The sequence below is a fragment of the Uranotaenia lowii genome, chromosome 2, assembly GCF_029784155.1.
Source record: "Uranotaenia lowii strain MFRU-FL chromosome 2, ASM2978415v1, whole genome shotgun sequence".
Classification (NCBI taxonomy): Eukaryota; Metazoa; Arthropoda; class Insecta; order Diptera; family Culicidae; genus Uranotaenia; species Uranotaenia lowii.
This window is the reverse complement of record NC_073692.1, coordinates 197933861-197951711: the sequence shown is the minus strand read 5'-3', so window position 1 is coordinate 197951711 and position 17851 is coordinate 197933861. Positions and strand designations below refer to the sequence as shown.

General features: G+C 33.8%; 1 protein-coding gene across 1 annotated transcript in view; it reads right to left on the bottom strand.

The window, feature by feature from the left end:
- The window catches only part of LOC129742247 (tyrosine-protein phosphatase Lar), a 740954-nt gene that overhangs the window by 253249 nt on the left and 469854 nt on the right, over nucleotides 1-17851 (bottom strand). The window contains exons 5-7 of the mRNA XM_055734122.1: nucleotides 5602-5640; nucleotides 5247-5378; nucleotides 4875-5033 (exon numbers count right to left, since the gene is read on the bottom strand). Of these exons, the coding sequence (XP_055590097.1) occupies nucleotides 4875-5033; nucleotides 5247-5378; nucleotides 5602-5640 (330 nt within the window). The remainder of the gene's footprint in view (nucleotides 1-4874; nucleotides 5034-5246; nucleotides 5379-5601; nucleotides 5641-17851) is intronic.

Sequence of the window (17851 nt, the reverse complement as noted above, 5' to 3'; positions counted from 1 at the left end):
TTCCAATCTAAACTGGATGCTTATACAATCTTGTTATCTGGGCTGTCTTCCATGGTTTGCAATTTTTAACATTTAACTTCCATCTCTGAACTCTAAACTATCAAAGCTCAACATTAGAAGCTCATCTAAACTCTTAACTTCAAATTCTGAATTTCAACCTCTCAATACTTAACTTATGACACCCAAATCTGAACTCTAATTTCTCAACTCTTTACTTTTTATTCTGGGATTTTTTTTCCACATTTTTCAACTATTGATTTTCAATTTTAAACTATGCATGGTTCCTACTCCTACACTCAACTCTAAACTTTCAATTGTCAATCATTCCCAAGTAACACCAATAGTTTTATAAGATCACCCATAAAACCAAAATTTTATCTAGTAGCCTGCTATAAAAAATACGCATATTGTTCGCTGAGGCTGAGATTTTTCGTGATCATACTACGCTTATTCCTCTATGTAGAATTTTCCGAATATTTTTTGGAATACTTTTTTCTCAAACCAACTCAATCTACAGTGGTACTCCTATATGGTAAAGCTTACCGATTTTACGATTCCGGCTGGTACCATATATAAACACTCAAACAGTGGTTCGATCGCCAATCGCTCTACCGCCACATCTACTCGAACCGCAAAGAACTGAGAGCTGCAAGAAACCAACGAGCCGTCCAAATGGGCCAATAAAGTGCGCGTAGACCCATATGAGCTTGGTGCGAACCACATAAAAAAGCGCCATCCGAAAAATGGCTGATACGAGTAGGTACCTTTATTAGAATAAAATCCATAAACTGCATTCGATATTCCACTGGAGGAAAAAAAACCAGAGTATGGTCCGCGTTTTTTGATTCCTCTCGAGATTCAAACTGCTAGGGGAAAAGTTCATATAACGCCCCATGTGGCTAATACGCGCCACTCTTGTTTTGAAGAATCTGACACATTTTAAGCCTGCAAAATATTACCAATTTGTTTTAAATGCTGTGATTGGTCATGGCAAATATGAATTTTTCCTTAAAATGCCCCTGTGTCGTAATAATTTCACAATTTAGGTTTTTCTTCATTTCGATCTAAATTTTAAAACACTTTTAATAAGGTGTCCCCAAGCAGAGAAAAACGATTAAGACAATATTTTCTGACACATCGATAGAGGAGAATCTAAATTATGATTTTATGCTAGAAAATCATACTGAACTCGCTAAGGTATGCTTTTCATGGGTATGTTCTATCACGGCCCATGCGCTCTTTATAACGCGCCAATCGTAGTAGGCTGAAAATAGCATTAATTTTTCAAAAAGGCCAATTTTCATTGAAAATGAACAAAAAGTCTAAAACCATATTTTGAGCGTTAATTCAGCCCAAAAAATCTATTTTTCATTTTTTGTTAAATTTCTATTAGTCCATTTTGATTTTCTTTTCAGTCAAAGTGTCTGTAGGTATTGGTGTGTTTTCGGTCTTCGGCTGCTCTCGGGTGTGTTCGGCTGCTAGGCGCGTATTGAATACACAGCGGCGCGTATTCGCAACACAGTTTTGTTCTGTGGCTTTGAATATGGTTTTGAAAAATCATGTTTTTGAAGAAACTATAGCAATTTGAGTTATGAAAAATCATAGGAATTTGTAGAAAACACTTTTCTTCAACGATTACACCCAGTTTTAACACAATTTGTACGGGGAATACACAGAAAATCAGCGATTCGCTTAGGTGGCGCATAATAGGGCATGTTCCCCTACTAGGAAGCTTTTTTCTAGTTCGGGAGGTCGAGTGAGTGGGCGGAAATCGTTGTTTTATGACTCAAAAGGTGGCGGTGACAAGAGTACGAGGGAATATACCGTAGGGGAGAGGAAGGCTATATGCGCATATTAAGGAAAGCACTCATTTTCTCCCATATTCCAATAGATAGGAGTCTGAAAACTGTATACACTTGAGCGGACATCTGTTTTATATACGTTAGAGCAATCTTTCTGTTAAAATTTCTTTCAGTTTTTGTGAAAATAATTTTATAATGAAAGAAGTCAAAATAGCCGATTTCCGAAACTGGCGGGCTAAATGCGCATATTTATGTTTTTAGCTATATTTCATTAACACTTGCAATATTTTGATATTATTTAATTGGAAATGGTAGAAACGGATGTTAAGCATACGTCAAGGCTCAAATTTCGGTGAAATTTTCTGTATCACTAGTTCTTTTGCATGAAACATAGTTAAGTATATCTTATGGCTATATTTTATGGTAATTTTTTGTTCATATCGTAATTTTATCGGATCAGTATGAAGTTCTTATTTTTTCGCTGTAAGATCGTGATTTTGGCGTAGATTTAATGTTAAAATGATAGAAAGTAAAAAATTTATAAGACTTATCTATTTTTCTTGATATAGGCATTTAACCTGCCTTGATATGGGCATTCAGAACCTGTCTCTTATTCCAATATCTTATCATTTACAACTTTGCCAAAAGCTGCAATTTGTTGAATTTTTGATTTCCAGATGAATAAGAAAGAAAAACCATTAAAATTTTTGTCCACAGAATCTGTACGCACGATAATTAAAGTTCAATATATTATAACAAAATTGACAAAAATCTTGTTTGAATTTTTAAATTTTTTCGGCTTCATATAACAATTTAATTTTTTCATGCCATGTATTAAAAGCGTATTACCCTCAAACTGCATTGATTAGATATGATGAATATCCAGCCATATCGTCAATCGGCTGTATGCGCATATTACCCAACATGCGCATTTAGGGACACTTCCCCCTACATATATCGAAGCTCTGAGTTGAGGCTGCCGCTTTCTGTTAGACTCTGGTTCTTCCCGGGAAAATAGATAAAAACGATGCTGTTCATGACTTATTCATCAGGGTTGTGTTTAAGGATGGGGTCGAAAGACGGGAAAAACAATTGGCAGCACGAGCGTATAAGCTGCTGCTGGGGAAATTGATTTGTTTCGCTTGCAAATTTGCAATGAATGATTTTCAATAATCGTCTTTTTCATTAGAGATTGTGCGAAATCGTATTACAAATTCTTCAGAGTTTCAAGTTATCGAAGTGCAGAACAATCTGAAAAGAGCTTTCTTTTTGCTGCCGCAGTAAGATGTTAATAGTGTTGAAGTACACTCGCGACGATCGAACGCTTCACCGAGACCATAAGGCATTTCCCCACTTGTCAGACGAACAGCTGATTTCTCATGTTTACATTTTCTCGGCATATCGTGGTAGGGTAAACATAACAACAACATTACGCATGTTCAATGACCAGATAGTAACGAAATAAAATTGGCAATGCAAATGTTGTGGTTTTGCAAGCGCACCTTGGTGAGGAGAATATAAATTCTTTATTTAATGATTTGTAAATTCATAACTAGTTGAGACATGAAGGTATGTTGATGCTTTTAATTAAAGAAGTTTTTAAAAGAAAGCATTGAACAGTGCTTATCATCAAAGATCAAAATGGCGACCAGTTGGTGTTTACATTTTTCAAAACAAAAACAAAACTCTACCCTACTACAATCTGTCTCAGGAAATACTCTATTGATCCGGACTGACGAACCGCGTGGCAAATGTAAACAATAACAGAGAGTAGCAAGTGAGAGAGAGAACGTCAATTCGCTATATGGTTCTAGAATCGACAAAGAGTGAATTCGTAGTGTTCACAGGAATTGGTGCCAGTTGAACAGATTTGAAATCATTAGGGAAGTGTTGCAAATATGACGGATGGATAATCCAAGCATATATCAATCACTTTTGTAACCTAACCTTTTTACATGACTTGACGAGGATAAATGCTATTATATTATCAGTTTCCGATACAAATAGTACTGTGTTTTATTTGATATCCCCACAACAAATAGTAACATCTTTCGAGCTGAAATACATCCATCATACATCATACATATAAATATAAGCTTTTTATGAAAACGAAACTTTTTAGACCCCAGGGTTTTAGAAATTCAAATTCACAGAATTCTTTAAAAAAAGGAAGAAATGAACAACTTGCCATATTTCGTAAAAAAAATGTAAATTTTTCCGCTGTAAATGGACAGGGAATTTTCACAAAAATTTTTGGCAAAAGTGACACCGATTTCCATTCCATTCGATGTCTCCCATAGTAGACAACAGAACGAGGCTGATCTTTGAGGGCATTAAATGCAAATGCATAATCTATACATAGAAAAGATTTCAACTGGCTACCGGGAGTAGTCGATGGTACCCGCTTTGAAAGTGGATTAGAGGTTTTCGTCTTTCGGTTGAACCAGTTTTGCATCAATTTTTTTTTCTCTCTCTCTTTGTTTCAACCCAACCCGCCATCATTCGAATTATTGCTGCTCGGTCTTTTCCGAACTTATTAGCATAATGGCCGAGAAATTCATACAATTAATAATGCAAATCCGATGGGATTTAGTGCATTTTTGCATTTCGGTCGTCCGGTTCCGATTCTGATTCGAAGCTTTCGAAGCGGGCAGTCGGCCCCGGGAAAGAGCATTTGGCAAAGAGGATTGCGCTTTTTCCTGGATTGGCACCGGCAAACGATGACGATGATGATGACCGGAAGCCCCGGACCCGGATATTCTGCCGAGATGACGAAGGCTGTGTGAATTATGGAATACTCGCTCACTGCGGCCTAAGTGGTTTTGATTTATGAACTCGGGAGATAAGAGGGCAATTCAGTTTGAGTGGTTTTTCTTGGTACCAGATTTTAAGATTTAACATTTAACAAGCTGCTAGATTTGGTTGCTGCTGGTTTTTGATGGAGGATAAGGATTATGAAAAGCGGCAGAGTCCCGGTGGGATTAAATCGTGAAGAGGGAAATCACTCGAAATTTGCATGAATCTTGTTGCCCCGGCAAGGATAAGTAGAAGAAATTATAGTACGTTACTTACTTTCGTAAACGGATAGAGTTGCCTCGGCAGAAACGGCATCTCCGACGCCATTTTCCGCCATACACTCGTACGGGGCATCATCTCGGCCAGCTCGAACCGGCTCAATCCGTAACATCGAAACACCATTGGACTCGATCATCGAGTAGCGCGATTGGGAACCTTTAAAAAAATAGTTTGAATTAATAATCTGAACTGTAGAAAAAATTGTGAAAAAAGCTATCCTTGACAATACGAATCAATCATCATTTTTTAAGTTTTCTATAATTCTTTGAACCCTGATTGTTTGTCAAGGCTAGCTTTCGATCAATATTTGCTAGCAATGAAAGCTCTCCCGGAATCAACTCATCATTCATTTTTAAATCACCAACTCACCAACTATCTTCTTGCCATTCTTCCTCCAGACGATGTTGGGCTGTGGATCACCGCGGGCGCCGCAGAAGAACGTCGCCACCCCACCGACTCGAACACCCTGATTCGACGGTTTCCGGATAATCTCTGGCGGATCTGGAATGGAAAATTTCCGAGGAAAAAGAAAAAAATTGAAATGCTGTGCCGATCGATGGGAAACAAATTTGATTTTTTTGAGAACCAAATGTTAGTCTTCCAGAGACAAGTGAAAAATACTTTGCAAGTTTTTTTTAGAATTTTATGGAAAATATGAAAATTAATACAGAAATTTGCAAAACATGAACAACTAAATTAATAAATCCCACCCAGGAATACTTACGTGTCAGGTATATGAAGGGAAAATCGGAGAAATTCCCATCTGCAAAAGGCACAATTGTCGAAACGAACGACGACAGTCGATTAACGAAAGGATTTCTTCCGCAGTTTGGCGTTGAGTTGAGTTATTTTTTTAAATATTTATTTCTAGAGGTCTATCGTGTGTTTATAGGTTTTCAAATGTGTAAGTGTTTGGACGGGTTTGTTCAGGATTAATAGAATTAAATGGATCATGGAAAAAGGTTATAAATGAACACTCGGATAAACAACACATTGAGGTTAGTTTTTCGTTCTAAGTTTTTCGGATCTTCTAGATCTTACGGTATGCTGATAAATACTCCCAAAATTGAACACACTGGAGAAATAAAATCATTTGAGTGCTTTAAAGTCTGACTCCGTTTTAGAAAAAAAAACCTGTTAAAGTTTTAAATTTTCTTACTTAATTCACTTCTGCTTTAAATTAACAACAGCATTTAGATACATTCACAAACGTGGTAAAGTGTCTAAAATAAGATAAAAAAATGTAAAAACATAATTAACAATTCAATGGTCAAAATCAAACTGAACGAATCGAAAACAGAACCTCTTCTATCTGTTGCTCAGAAGAACTTATTTAAAAAAACAGATATATTTTTTTTATCAAAGAATTTTGTTATCAATTACATACAGAAGACTGCAACATACAACTTTTACAGAAATAACCTAAAAATAACTGTTAAAAATTTTGATTTTTCCCTAAAAAACCTGCATTCTATTTAAGAAAGTTCTTGGCTGTCACGTTTTGATCCAATGATGAAAAATACTAAGGATGAGTGAACCTTCTTGTGGACTTAGAGCCTACTTTTGTCCTGAGCAGCCGATAATTGGAAATAATTCATTTCGCTGGCATTAATCGTGAAAAATCGTCGTAAAAAATTGCAGGTTGAAGAATGTGAGCAAGGGATATGTACCGTGAAGAAATCAATCCACGTTAATTCCTAAAAACCACATAAAAAGACCTTGCGAATTCCAGGACCGTGGAAAAAAGACAGCTGGGAATATAAAGAGGAATCTTAAGGAAATGAATACACGGTGCCATGGCCTTGTAAGGACGTCAGTAAATAGATTTTCGACACCATTTTAAAATCAAAGATGGAGGCATTTGCCTAGCTTCAAAATACTTTAGATGAACGAAAATTGCATAAAAAACTCACCATATGAGTATAAAGTAAGGATGCCAGAATTATTTTCAGTACATATCCAGGCCGGACAAATCCGGAATATTTTATCTCAAAACCTGACAAAATCCGGGCATTTGTTTTCAAAATTGTCGACCGAGATCCGGGCAATATCGGGGTAAATTTTGTCAAAAAATTACTCTACAAAAATCAAGAAAAAAAATCATTTTATCGAAACAATTCGACGTATTTCAGTCTTCCAAAAAAACTACCATGATTATTTTTACAAAACATGATCGAAAAAAATTCGTTTTGGAGGCATAAATAAAAAAAAAAATACAACACAATTTGATTTTTTTTTTCGTTGGCTTTGCAAAAAAGTGAATAAATCTGGGAGAAATCCGGGTAACCAGGCGGGGCCGGACTGTTCTCAAAATTTGTTATAATAATCCGGGCAAACCAAGATAAAACCGGGCAGCCTGGCATCCTTAGGGTATAGAAAAAGGATGCCAGATTTTTTCAGCACGTATACAGGCCGGACAAATCCGGATATTTGATTTCACAATTGTCAAATTTGGTCAAAACCTAGGAATTACTCATAAAAAATCAAGAAAAGAAACTTTAAAAAATTGATCAAAATTTATCAGCAGATTTTAAATCGCATTTCAGGCTTTCAAGAAACCCTATATATTTTATTTTTAAGTTTAATTTGAGAATGAAAATGAAAATGAGAATTAGAAAATGAGTTAAGTATGACAAATATGATAAAAATATGATAAAATTATAACAAAACAAAGAGAAAAATATAGCAAAAACTGGAAAAATATGACCATAAAATTAACACGTCATGACTATAACCAACTTTTAATAAAAATATAACAGATGGCCCAAATTTGACATAAAAAAAATAAAAAAAAATCTGCCAAAGTTTAAAAAAAACACCAAAATTTCAATAATCAAAGCCGGGCAATTTTATCTTAACACCTGGCAAAATCAAGTCAAAAAAAATTAAAAAATTTGTTCAAAGTTTATCAGCAGATTTAAAATCGTATTTCAGCCTTTCAAAAAACCTCTCAACTGGCTCCAAAAACTTACAAAAGTTTTAATACATTTTTTTTAAGACTTTTTTTTTTAAATAATAGTGCCAATAAAACCGGGCAAAATCCGGGCTATTCTAATGAAATCCGTGCAACCGAGCTGGACGTTTCCCAAATTTTATTTTAAATATCCGGGCAATCTGGCAACCTAGGTAAAGGGTGAAGGAACTATTGTGGTAAAAGACAAATTTTGCAGTCTGATGCTATGGTACGCCATCTTGAAATTCTATATTGCGGCTTACGCTAAGCTTTAGAACATTGTCAATGACTAAAAATCACATGAAAAAAATCATCGATAGGATCGATAGGTCTGGCCAAAAAAGAGAGGAAAAAATCAAAGATAACTATGAGAAAAATATAACAAAATTGTAAAATATTGCAAAAGTATGACAATATTATGAAAAATACATGAGAAAAAAATGACAAATTTGATAAAAATATTTCATAATTATAACAAAAATAAGAGAGAAATATAGCAAGAATTTGATGAATTTGACAATAAAATGACTAAGTCATGACTAAAATATATTAAAAAAAAATCATAATAAAAATATAACAAATGGCAAAAATTTTAGAATAAAATAAAAAAAAAAATAATCTGACGAAACTGAAAAAAAAAGAAAATAATGACAAAAAAATTTCAACAATGACGAAACTCGAAAAAAAAATGGACAACATTATGGAAAAAATGACAAAAGTGATAAAAATATGACAACTCTTATAAATAACTAAAAATGACAAATATGACAAAATTTGGCAATAAAACGACAGAAATCTGACAATACTACGAACAAAATATTTCAAACGTGATAAAAATATGACAAACTTATAACAAAAATATGATAAAAAATATGATAAAAATGTGACAAAACTATAAAAAAAAAAATCAAAATTATGACATAAAATTGACAAAGCTTTGTTATAGTTGTGTTAGATTTTTGTAATTTTTTTTGTCAATTTTTGTCATAACTTCGACATTCTTTCATTTGTTGTATTTTTGTCACAGACCAGTCAGATTTTTTTAATTTGATTGTCAATTTTTTTCATAGTTTCGTCTTTTGTTTTGTTTTGATTATAGTCGTTTAAACATCTTCATGCTATTTACTACTTTTAGCAACGATGCAGTTGGCGGAAAATTACTGGAAAACTTATCCGGTACAACTTGTGTTTGATGTTAACTCTTTGATTCGAACTCACGGACATGGACTCAGCAGGAAACTGACTTGCCAACTGGGCTACATATATCATAACCTCATAGTTTTGTCCTTATTTATTCTTATTTCTATGATTTTTGTCATATTTTTGTAACATATTTTTCAGATTTTTTTCGGATTTTTGTCGTAATTTTTTAAATTTTTGTCAATTTTTTGTCGTATCTGTATCATTTTGTCATATTCTGAGATATTTTTGTCAAAATTCTATAATATTTAACCCCTTCTATAGCCAGATTTTTGTCATATTTTGATCATAGGTTTTAGAGATTTTTTTTTTTCATATTTTAACACTTTTGTCATTTTTTTTGTCATTTTATTGTAAATTTTTTGTCATTTGTTAAATATTTTTTCTGATAATTTTGTAATATTTGTAGTAATTTTTGTCGTATTTTTGAAAGATCTTTGTCATGTTTTAGCACATTTTACATATTTTTTTCATTTTAATGTCATTTAACCTCCTTGGTCATATTTTCTTTCATCGTTTCATTATTTGTTTGTCAGATTTTTTCTGTTTTTTTTTTCTAAATGTTTCTATTATTAGGTCATATTTGTAATTTTCTATGTCAAATATTTGTCCTAATTTTAGTGCTGTCAGGTTTTTGTGATTTTTTCATAGTTTCGTCATTTTTGTGAAATTTTATTCAATTCCATTTTTTTTTTTTCATATTTTGGTAAAAATTTTGTAATATTTTTGGCATAATTTTTTACCACATTTGTCATATTTCATTCAAAGTTCTGTCATTTGTCACTTTTTAGTTTGTCCTATTTCTTTCAGATTTTTGGCAATCGATTGTTAAATTTTAGTCATAGTTTTTTTTTTCATATTTTTGCTACTTCTTTGTTGTTTATTAGTCATTTTTTTTTCTTACTTTTATAACATTGGACATACCGTAAACTGGGGGATCTTTGCTCAGCGGGGTAACTTTGATCAACATGAAATTTTTGCAGATAATCATCATTAACTAAGTATAAAGTTAAAATATCTGAAAACTGTTTACTATGTTTGAAAGCCTGTAAATTGAGTTACAAACAAGCCATATTTGGTTTGTATAAAGAGATTTTTTATATTATTTAAAATATAATTTTAAATCTTAAAATATCTGGTTTTTTAAGGTTCACAAAAAAACATCTCTCCTGATCAAATTAAAGCATTAAGGAACAAATGGGTTGTTTAATGTGATAGATTAACTTTTTCCTTGGTTTAGGTTAAGTTTAAGTGTCGTTTTTATGGTCATTTGATGATAATTTTTGGATATTGAAAAAAAAACGGTCATTTTCCATGTAAAAGCCCGTATAGAAAAAATGGCTAGAAACCAAGAAGAAAAAAGAACATGGGAACAGTACTAGGACTTAGGGAATTGCATGAAGGTAAAATTTTATTTGGGGCCAAAAAATATTGAGAAATGTTTATAATTGTTGCCCCTAAATGTATGCAGCAACATTGTCCATCTTTCGAGAATATTTGTTTTTGAAAGAAAACGTTGAAAAATTCAATTGAGTCCAAACAAAAAATAACTGTGATCAATGTTTCGAGTCTTCTGTGCTTTATGGCATAAAAACAATAAATTTGAAGATGTTGAGATACGTAAAAAGTATAGTAATCAAAGTTACCCCGAAACTCGAAATCTGGTTTTGTAACAAACATTTAGTTATAACCACCAATGTAGTTTGAATTTTCTGTAATCAATGATCATATTTAATACTCCTCACCTCAGTAAGTGTTTTAAAGCTTTTAGGTATTACGAAAAAGCAGCCCCTTGCGAAATATTCAAAAATGAATGAAAAAAGTGATCAAATTCCCCCCAGTTTACGGTATTTTTTTATATTGGTCATATTTGTATTTTTGTGTACATTTTCTTAAGTGCTTTTTTCAGATTTTTTCCATTTTTGGTTAAATATATGTCAAGCAGTCATATTTTATCTACTAAACTTTGGCCTTTCACTCAATAACCATATTGTGGGAGGTTCATGCGAATTTCACTTATTTAGAAAATTTAAGTTAAGTGAAAGCCGCCATATTCGATTTCATAATGGCGTCGAACAGTAAAAATCAACTTCTACGTCAAATGTCTACCAATTTTCCATATTTTAATTTTTATTATTCGATGGCTTTTCAAAGGTGTCACGTTAGTTGCGAAAAATTTTGTAATTTTTTGATCACTTCACACGGAACGATCTTAAAAATAAAGAATGATATCATATTATCATCTTTTGGAAGATCTAAATTTGATGAGCATCCTCGAAAACAGAGGGCCAAAAAGCTGTTCCATATTTTCCCATCCATTTTCACACAAGTTGGTTTTCCCCCCACCCCATCATCACCATCTTCAAAGTTGGGGTGGTCAAGAGAGTGCGTCTCCGGATCCGGTGCCGGGCAGACAATCTTCTACGGTTTGTTGGTCACTTAAGTGGGGTGACACACTTTGCAGCAAAGTTTTATTTACCGAACATCCGTCAGACTGGACTACAAATGAGCTTTGTTATGCTGCTCTGTTTCGGGGAGTTGTTTTTCCTTCGCCGGATCATCCCGGGTCTCTGTGTGTGTGTGTGTGTGTGTTTACTTAGAAAAAGATGGTCGTAAACGAACCATCTTCTGCCTCGACCACTCAACTTAGTTGTTAGCTGGTTTTTGACCTTATTTTCGCCTCTATCGCTTGTGCTATTGACACCTTTGCGCCAGTTGGTTGAAGAAAAACTTCAGTATTGGAGACTCAGTTTTTGAGGTTATGTTTGGAAAACACCTCATGGACACTGAAGAAAAAAACCACACAAATAAGCTGCCTATATTTTTGAAGAAATAAACAAAAATTTGTATGTTATTCTGAATAAAAATAATTTCAAATCCTGATTAAATAAATTTTTCAGTGAGTTTTGTGTGAAACCCAATTGTGACTACAGCAAAGCATTTTAATTTCTCCGAAATTTTCAATCCCTAGAAAAATCCACCATCTGCTACTTGTTTGTAAAATACTCAGCCGTGCAAATAAACTTTGTTCAAGTTTCTTTTCCTCAAACAGAAACAGAAAAAAACAGAAGAACCTCCCGACAAGTGGTGATAATAAACTTGATTGAAACGGAAGAAGGTCCCGTTTTCGTTTTGTTGGCGGCATTCTGGTTGTTGTTGTTGTTGCTACTTCTCGCTGCCTCTAAGTAGCAGCTAGTAAAAGACGCCGGTTTTCGGCAAACGAAAGAATAGTTTCAGTTTGTTTATTTTCTTCCACTACTGCCGAGAACCAACAAAAGAAGCTGTCACAAAAAGTGGGAAGAAAAACAAACTGTGAAAAAGTATGAATAATTCATAAATCCTGGGTCTCCGGTTGGTTGGTTAGTTTGGCGTTTTTACTCCGGCAACGGCTTTACGACTTTTCTGGTTTGACAGGATTTTGGAAGAAGGTTTTTTTGCTGTTTTTTGTTTTTGGTCAAAGTTAAGCTGCCAGCTTCCTGTCAGATGGTCGATTGTGCCGAATAAAGCTTATTAAACTCACTTAGTTTTTGTTGGGATTTTGATTTTGTATGGATGGAGATATTTGTGTTTGGCATATCGTTTATTAATAAAGATATCATGTTGGAGAAATTGAATAAATAATGTCGTACGTGTCTTTTATATACATTATGCTGGGGGAAATAAAAATCCTTAGAGCAGTCCTTTTGTTGACAACAGCTTAAAGCTAAAAATATAATTTTATTTAGCGTGATTAAAGAGTTATACAAGAAAATCGACTTACTTGGAATATCTTTAAGAAGTTGGAAAACTTCAGAGCGGTGGGTGCTAGAAAATATCTACTACAACAAAATTGAAGTGAAGCCGTGCACCCATGATCATTTAACAAAAAATTTCAATAAGATTGGTAATGTATTTCAATTTTTTGATAATTATTTTAAAAATTTAATTTATGACATACACGCATTCGTCAACTATGCCAAAATGAGGTGATTCCGTGCACCCATGGTAAAAAAATATTTTCATTTTATAACAAAAATATTATCTAACACGTAAAATAAATAATATCATAAGAGAAAATTAAAAATATTATGAAATAAAAAATTTACCCTTTACCAGTCATTTTGTTTGATCACGGTCCAAATAGGTAGGTATTTTCAATTTGCGCGTCTTTCTAGTGTAAAATCTGAAACCAAAGTTTTGGAACAATATTTTGATTTTGATCTTGGCTTCATGATTTTCATATTTGTTAATATTGTAAACTACAAAAAACGTGGTAAGCAACTTTGATTAAAATTGGAGTAAATGATAATATTTTTTTGGTTCTTTGATTTGATTGGCTCAAAATATATTTCAGATACACCAGAGCAATTACCAGAAAGTGCCAAAAAAGCTCTTTTTATCCATTTTAAATTCTTTCAAGATAAACATCTTAACTAGGAAAGTTGTTTTTTTTTTTTGTTATCCGGAGGCCGCCTTCTTATGTTCCCCGAAGTATCTTTCATCCGTTTTTAAAGCCATACTCGTTCGATCTATGCCAATTTTTTTTATTCCTCCGAATGGGTTTTTTGGATGATTCTTCTTCTAAGTTCTCTTATTTAATTTTTGACGTTTTGGTGAACAATGAAATTCAAAATAGAATTGTAATACAAAAATGAAAGTATTGATAGGTGAATAGATCAAGCTAGAGCGCTTTGTGCAGGAGAAATCGAATAATGGTGAAAAATGTCTTGTGGACATTTTTACTACTTGTGTTTTTCTTATATTTCAACACAGCATTTTAATAAAAATTGTCTAAGAAGTTTTATCGTCTTCTACTTAGAAAAAATATCGGGTTTTGAAATGCTTCGGGAGCTGCAATTAAAGTGTATACAAAAATATTGAAATTCATTTATCACAAAACAAAATATCTCCTATTTCAAAGTTTAATTTTTCTATTCAAATATACTTAAATGGGTAAATAATGAAGAAAATCGCTGTTGCCTTTCATCGTTATACATGTCTTTTTTGATTTTTTTTACTTTATGAAAAAAAATTAGCTTTATCAACCTTATTAAAGCAAACCCCGACTTTAGACGGGATTTACTAAAATCAGCATAGAACCAAACTGATTTTACCCGGCCTTGCTCGGGTTTACAGAAAATATAAATCAAAATGAGTCGTTTGACTTTTTGAAATTTTTAAAGCTTTTTGTTCATCATCATAACAAATTTGACCATGATCGGCCATATAAGCTTTGTAAGTTTTTTTAGTCTTCTTAATGTTTTTATTGGGATTATTAGCAAAGTTTATCGTTTTCATATTATTGAATAACTAAAAGTTAAAAGGTTTGCTAATAGAAATCTGAAATAATTTCCCTTGAATAAAAAATGGTCGATTAGGTTATTTATTAGATTGTTGGCACATTTGATTAAAAATTTAAGGTAAGTCCAGTCCGGCTGGTTGCCCGGATTTCGTTGAAAAAAGCCCGGATTTATTCACTTCATTTTGAAAGTTAAACATAAAACTAAAAATCATAATCATTCTATGATTTTCCATTTTCACGTCCAAAAAGTTACAGAGGTTGTATATAAGAAACGACCGATAAGTTCACGTAGAATTACGACAGCCTGTCTTGTGTCAATGTGTTTTTCGTCTTAAATTAGCATCCTAGAATAAAGTATGTCGAATTTTTTGAAGGAAATGATCTTCAAAAAAGTCTGTCTTCCCTAAATTGTCGTTTTAATACATATTAATGGTCTAAAACGACCCATAGTATGCAGATAGTATGCAGCTTGTTTAACTGCATAACAAAAGGCTAATTAAATATAAGTATAAGCAGAAACAAAGCCGATGTCGTCGAAATGATTGCGCCCGGTAGTTATGCAAATAATGTTATCAACACACGAGTTTTGTATCAAACGCTTGCGAGAATAGCTTTCAATGACTGCTTTGATCTAAACGCTTGACTCAGTGCAAAAGCTCTCGAACTGTTTTGCCTCATGCGTCTCGTTGGAATCAGTATTATGTTTTCATTTCCCTTCAGATCACATTGCAATCACTAACATAAAATGTTGATTTCCTACCTAGGATTCCGGAGAAAGCGTTAGATTAACCATGTTTTCATTTCATCCAAAAATTATAAACGGCCCTTTTCAGGGCCATAAACTTTCAAAGAGTTGTTCTTGAGCTTTTTAAATTTTTGTTAGTCGTGTGCGTTGAGTGGGCGGTATGGATGGGTGTGGGGTGGTGTGCGATGGGTGGGTGGCATGTGACGGCTGGGTGGTGTGAGATGGGTCTGTGGAGGGGTGCGATGGGTGTGTGGACGTGTGCGATGGGTGGTGAGGTTGGGTGGGTGGTAATGTGCGATGGGTGGTTGAGGTTGGGTGGGTGGTAGTGTGCGATGGGTTGATGGTTTGCGATGGGTGGGTGGTGTGCGATGGGTGGATTGTGAGCGAAGTATGGGGATGGAGAGTATGATGGGTGATGTGGGAAGAGGGCGGTGGCTGGTGGGTGATGTTCCATGGGAGGTTGTGATGGGATGTGATGGGAGGTATGCGCGTATGTTGTCTGTGTGTGTGTGTGTGTGTGTATGTGTGTGTGTGTGTGTGTGTGTGTGTGTGTGTGTGTGTGTGTGTGTGTGTGTGTGTGTGTGTGTGTGTGTGTGTGTGTGTGTGTGTGTGTGTGTGTGTGTGTGTGTGTGTGTGTGTGTGTGTGTGTGTGTGTGTGTGTGTGTGTGTGTGTGTGTGTGTGTGTGTGTGTGTGTGTGTGTGTGTGTGTGTGTGTGTGTGTGTGTGTGTGTGTGTGTGTGTGTGTGTGTGTGTGTGTGTGTGTGTGTGTGTGTGTGTGTGTGTGTGTGTGTGTGTGTGTGTGATATCATCTCAGCTGTCTTAAATTTTTCCGGCGCGCTGTTGTCCATCTCTGCTGCTGCACATGTGTCCAGTTTGAGTTTCTCTTAACGAATGAACCAAACAGTTAGTCGACTCCTTCTTTTATAACTTTCGTTGGCTGGAAAAAACAAAAATCATCAAGGGGCGGGGCGTCCTAGTTTTTTTTCCATTTTCGAATAGCCAATCAACGTTAAGCAGGCTTGGTATGTCTTTTAAGAAAGATGTCTCTGAAAGAGGCGTTTTTCGTGACGCGAGATCCGTTCGCGGATTTCAATTTACCCCCCTATAGTGTTGCCGTAAGACGTAATTCTACGTCAAAAGAAATTTTTAATGGTAAGTTTTATCCAAATAATCATCACTTGTGTTTGGAAGCTTGATATACAATTCGAAATCTGCTGATGTGGTTTGATGAAAAAAAAATTCAAGTGTATTCTTCTTGATTTTTACTGAATAATTTCGCGGTTTTGACCAAGTTGCCTAAATATTGTCCGAAACTCGGGTTGAACATTTTGAAATCCAATGCTGGATTTTGTTAGGTTTTTCGATAAAATTGGCATGGAGAAATTATGGTCCCAATACGTATGGAAAAAATTCTGGCACCCTTATTTTACACCCACCATTTTTTAGGAAGCTTGAATTTATTCACCCTTTTTTATCATCAAATGATAACAATGTATTTTTTAATCATTACATGTGTTATCTAGTGAAAATCCAGAATATTAAGCTTGTAAACATATGTGAATGACATCTTTTCAAGATGGCTGATCTCCCCGTAGAATGGTATACCTATTAAATTTTATTTTGTTCTTAAAAATTTCTGAATAGATTTCCACTGAAACCTTATGAAAGACTTTTTCTTAGGGTGGTCTAAACGGTTTTAACGAAACCGGTAAAACCGGTAAAACCGTCCATTTTCCAATACCGGAAATACCGGCTTTTTAGACAGTAAAAAGCCGGTATTTTCGGTAAATCATTCATAATTCTTTGGAACTGTAATTATATTGACACAGATACAAGTTTTATGTGAGATATGATTTAGCAGTTCTCGATGAAACTTTTTGAATTAAAGCTAGAGTGGTGATCAAAAGAGCTTTGACAAGCTCTCTCAGATGATATTTTTTCATGAAACTTTACACATTTCAGTTCAGTTATCGAACTGACGCTCCACAACATTTTAAAGACTGTACAAGTGTATCATGACTGAAAAAAAAGATACAGCTTCAAGAAATTTAAGGTTGCTTCTCAATGATCACTGTATTTTCATTGAAAAACTGGAATTTGATGAAAAGATGCGAAAACGTTTTATCTTTAAAGATGCCATGTTTATCAAAATCGATCTAAGCGATGCCGGGCTTTTAGAAAATTAAAATTTAAAACCGAAAATGTTGAAAACTGATTAGAAACTTCCTACTTTGTTTTAAAACATAAAATGTTTCAACAGAGTCAGCATTTGGTCGGAATGTTTGTATAAAATTTATCTATCAATATTTTCATGGCAATTAATGGAACTCTGTTGTTTTTATTTTGATCGCTGTTGAAGAATTTTCTTTTTCCAGAAAAAGCAGTAACACAGTTTTTTTTATAAATTGGCCACAGTATTATAGCCACAAAGAGCGTATGGATCAGATCCAAACAACTTATTGCTAAGTTTTGACTGTTTTTTATAGGTTTTTATTTCTTTTTGTTCGATTTAGGTTGCTAGGAAAACATCCATATTTTAGACAACATTAATTTGGTAAAATGTGAGTCTACCAAAAATTTTTTGAGAGTATTTTGAGTTTTGTTTAGTAATTAATTAAGTCATTTTTTTAACGAAAAATCATTTTGTATATCAAATTTCACATCATTCTCATGAAGGACTATAAAAACTTTTACTTAATCTGTAAAATCTGTTCTTTAATCTAAATACTGTACTACAGAGTTTAGGACAAAAATTCGTTGAAAATTATTTGAAACTTCTTCAATTTCTGCAACCT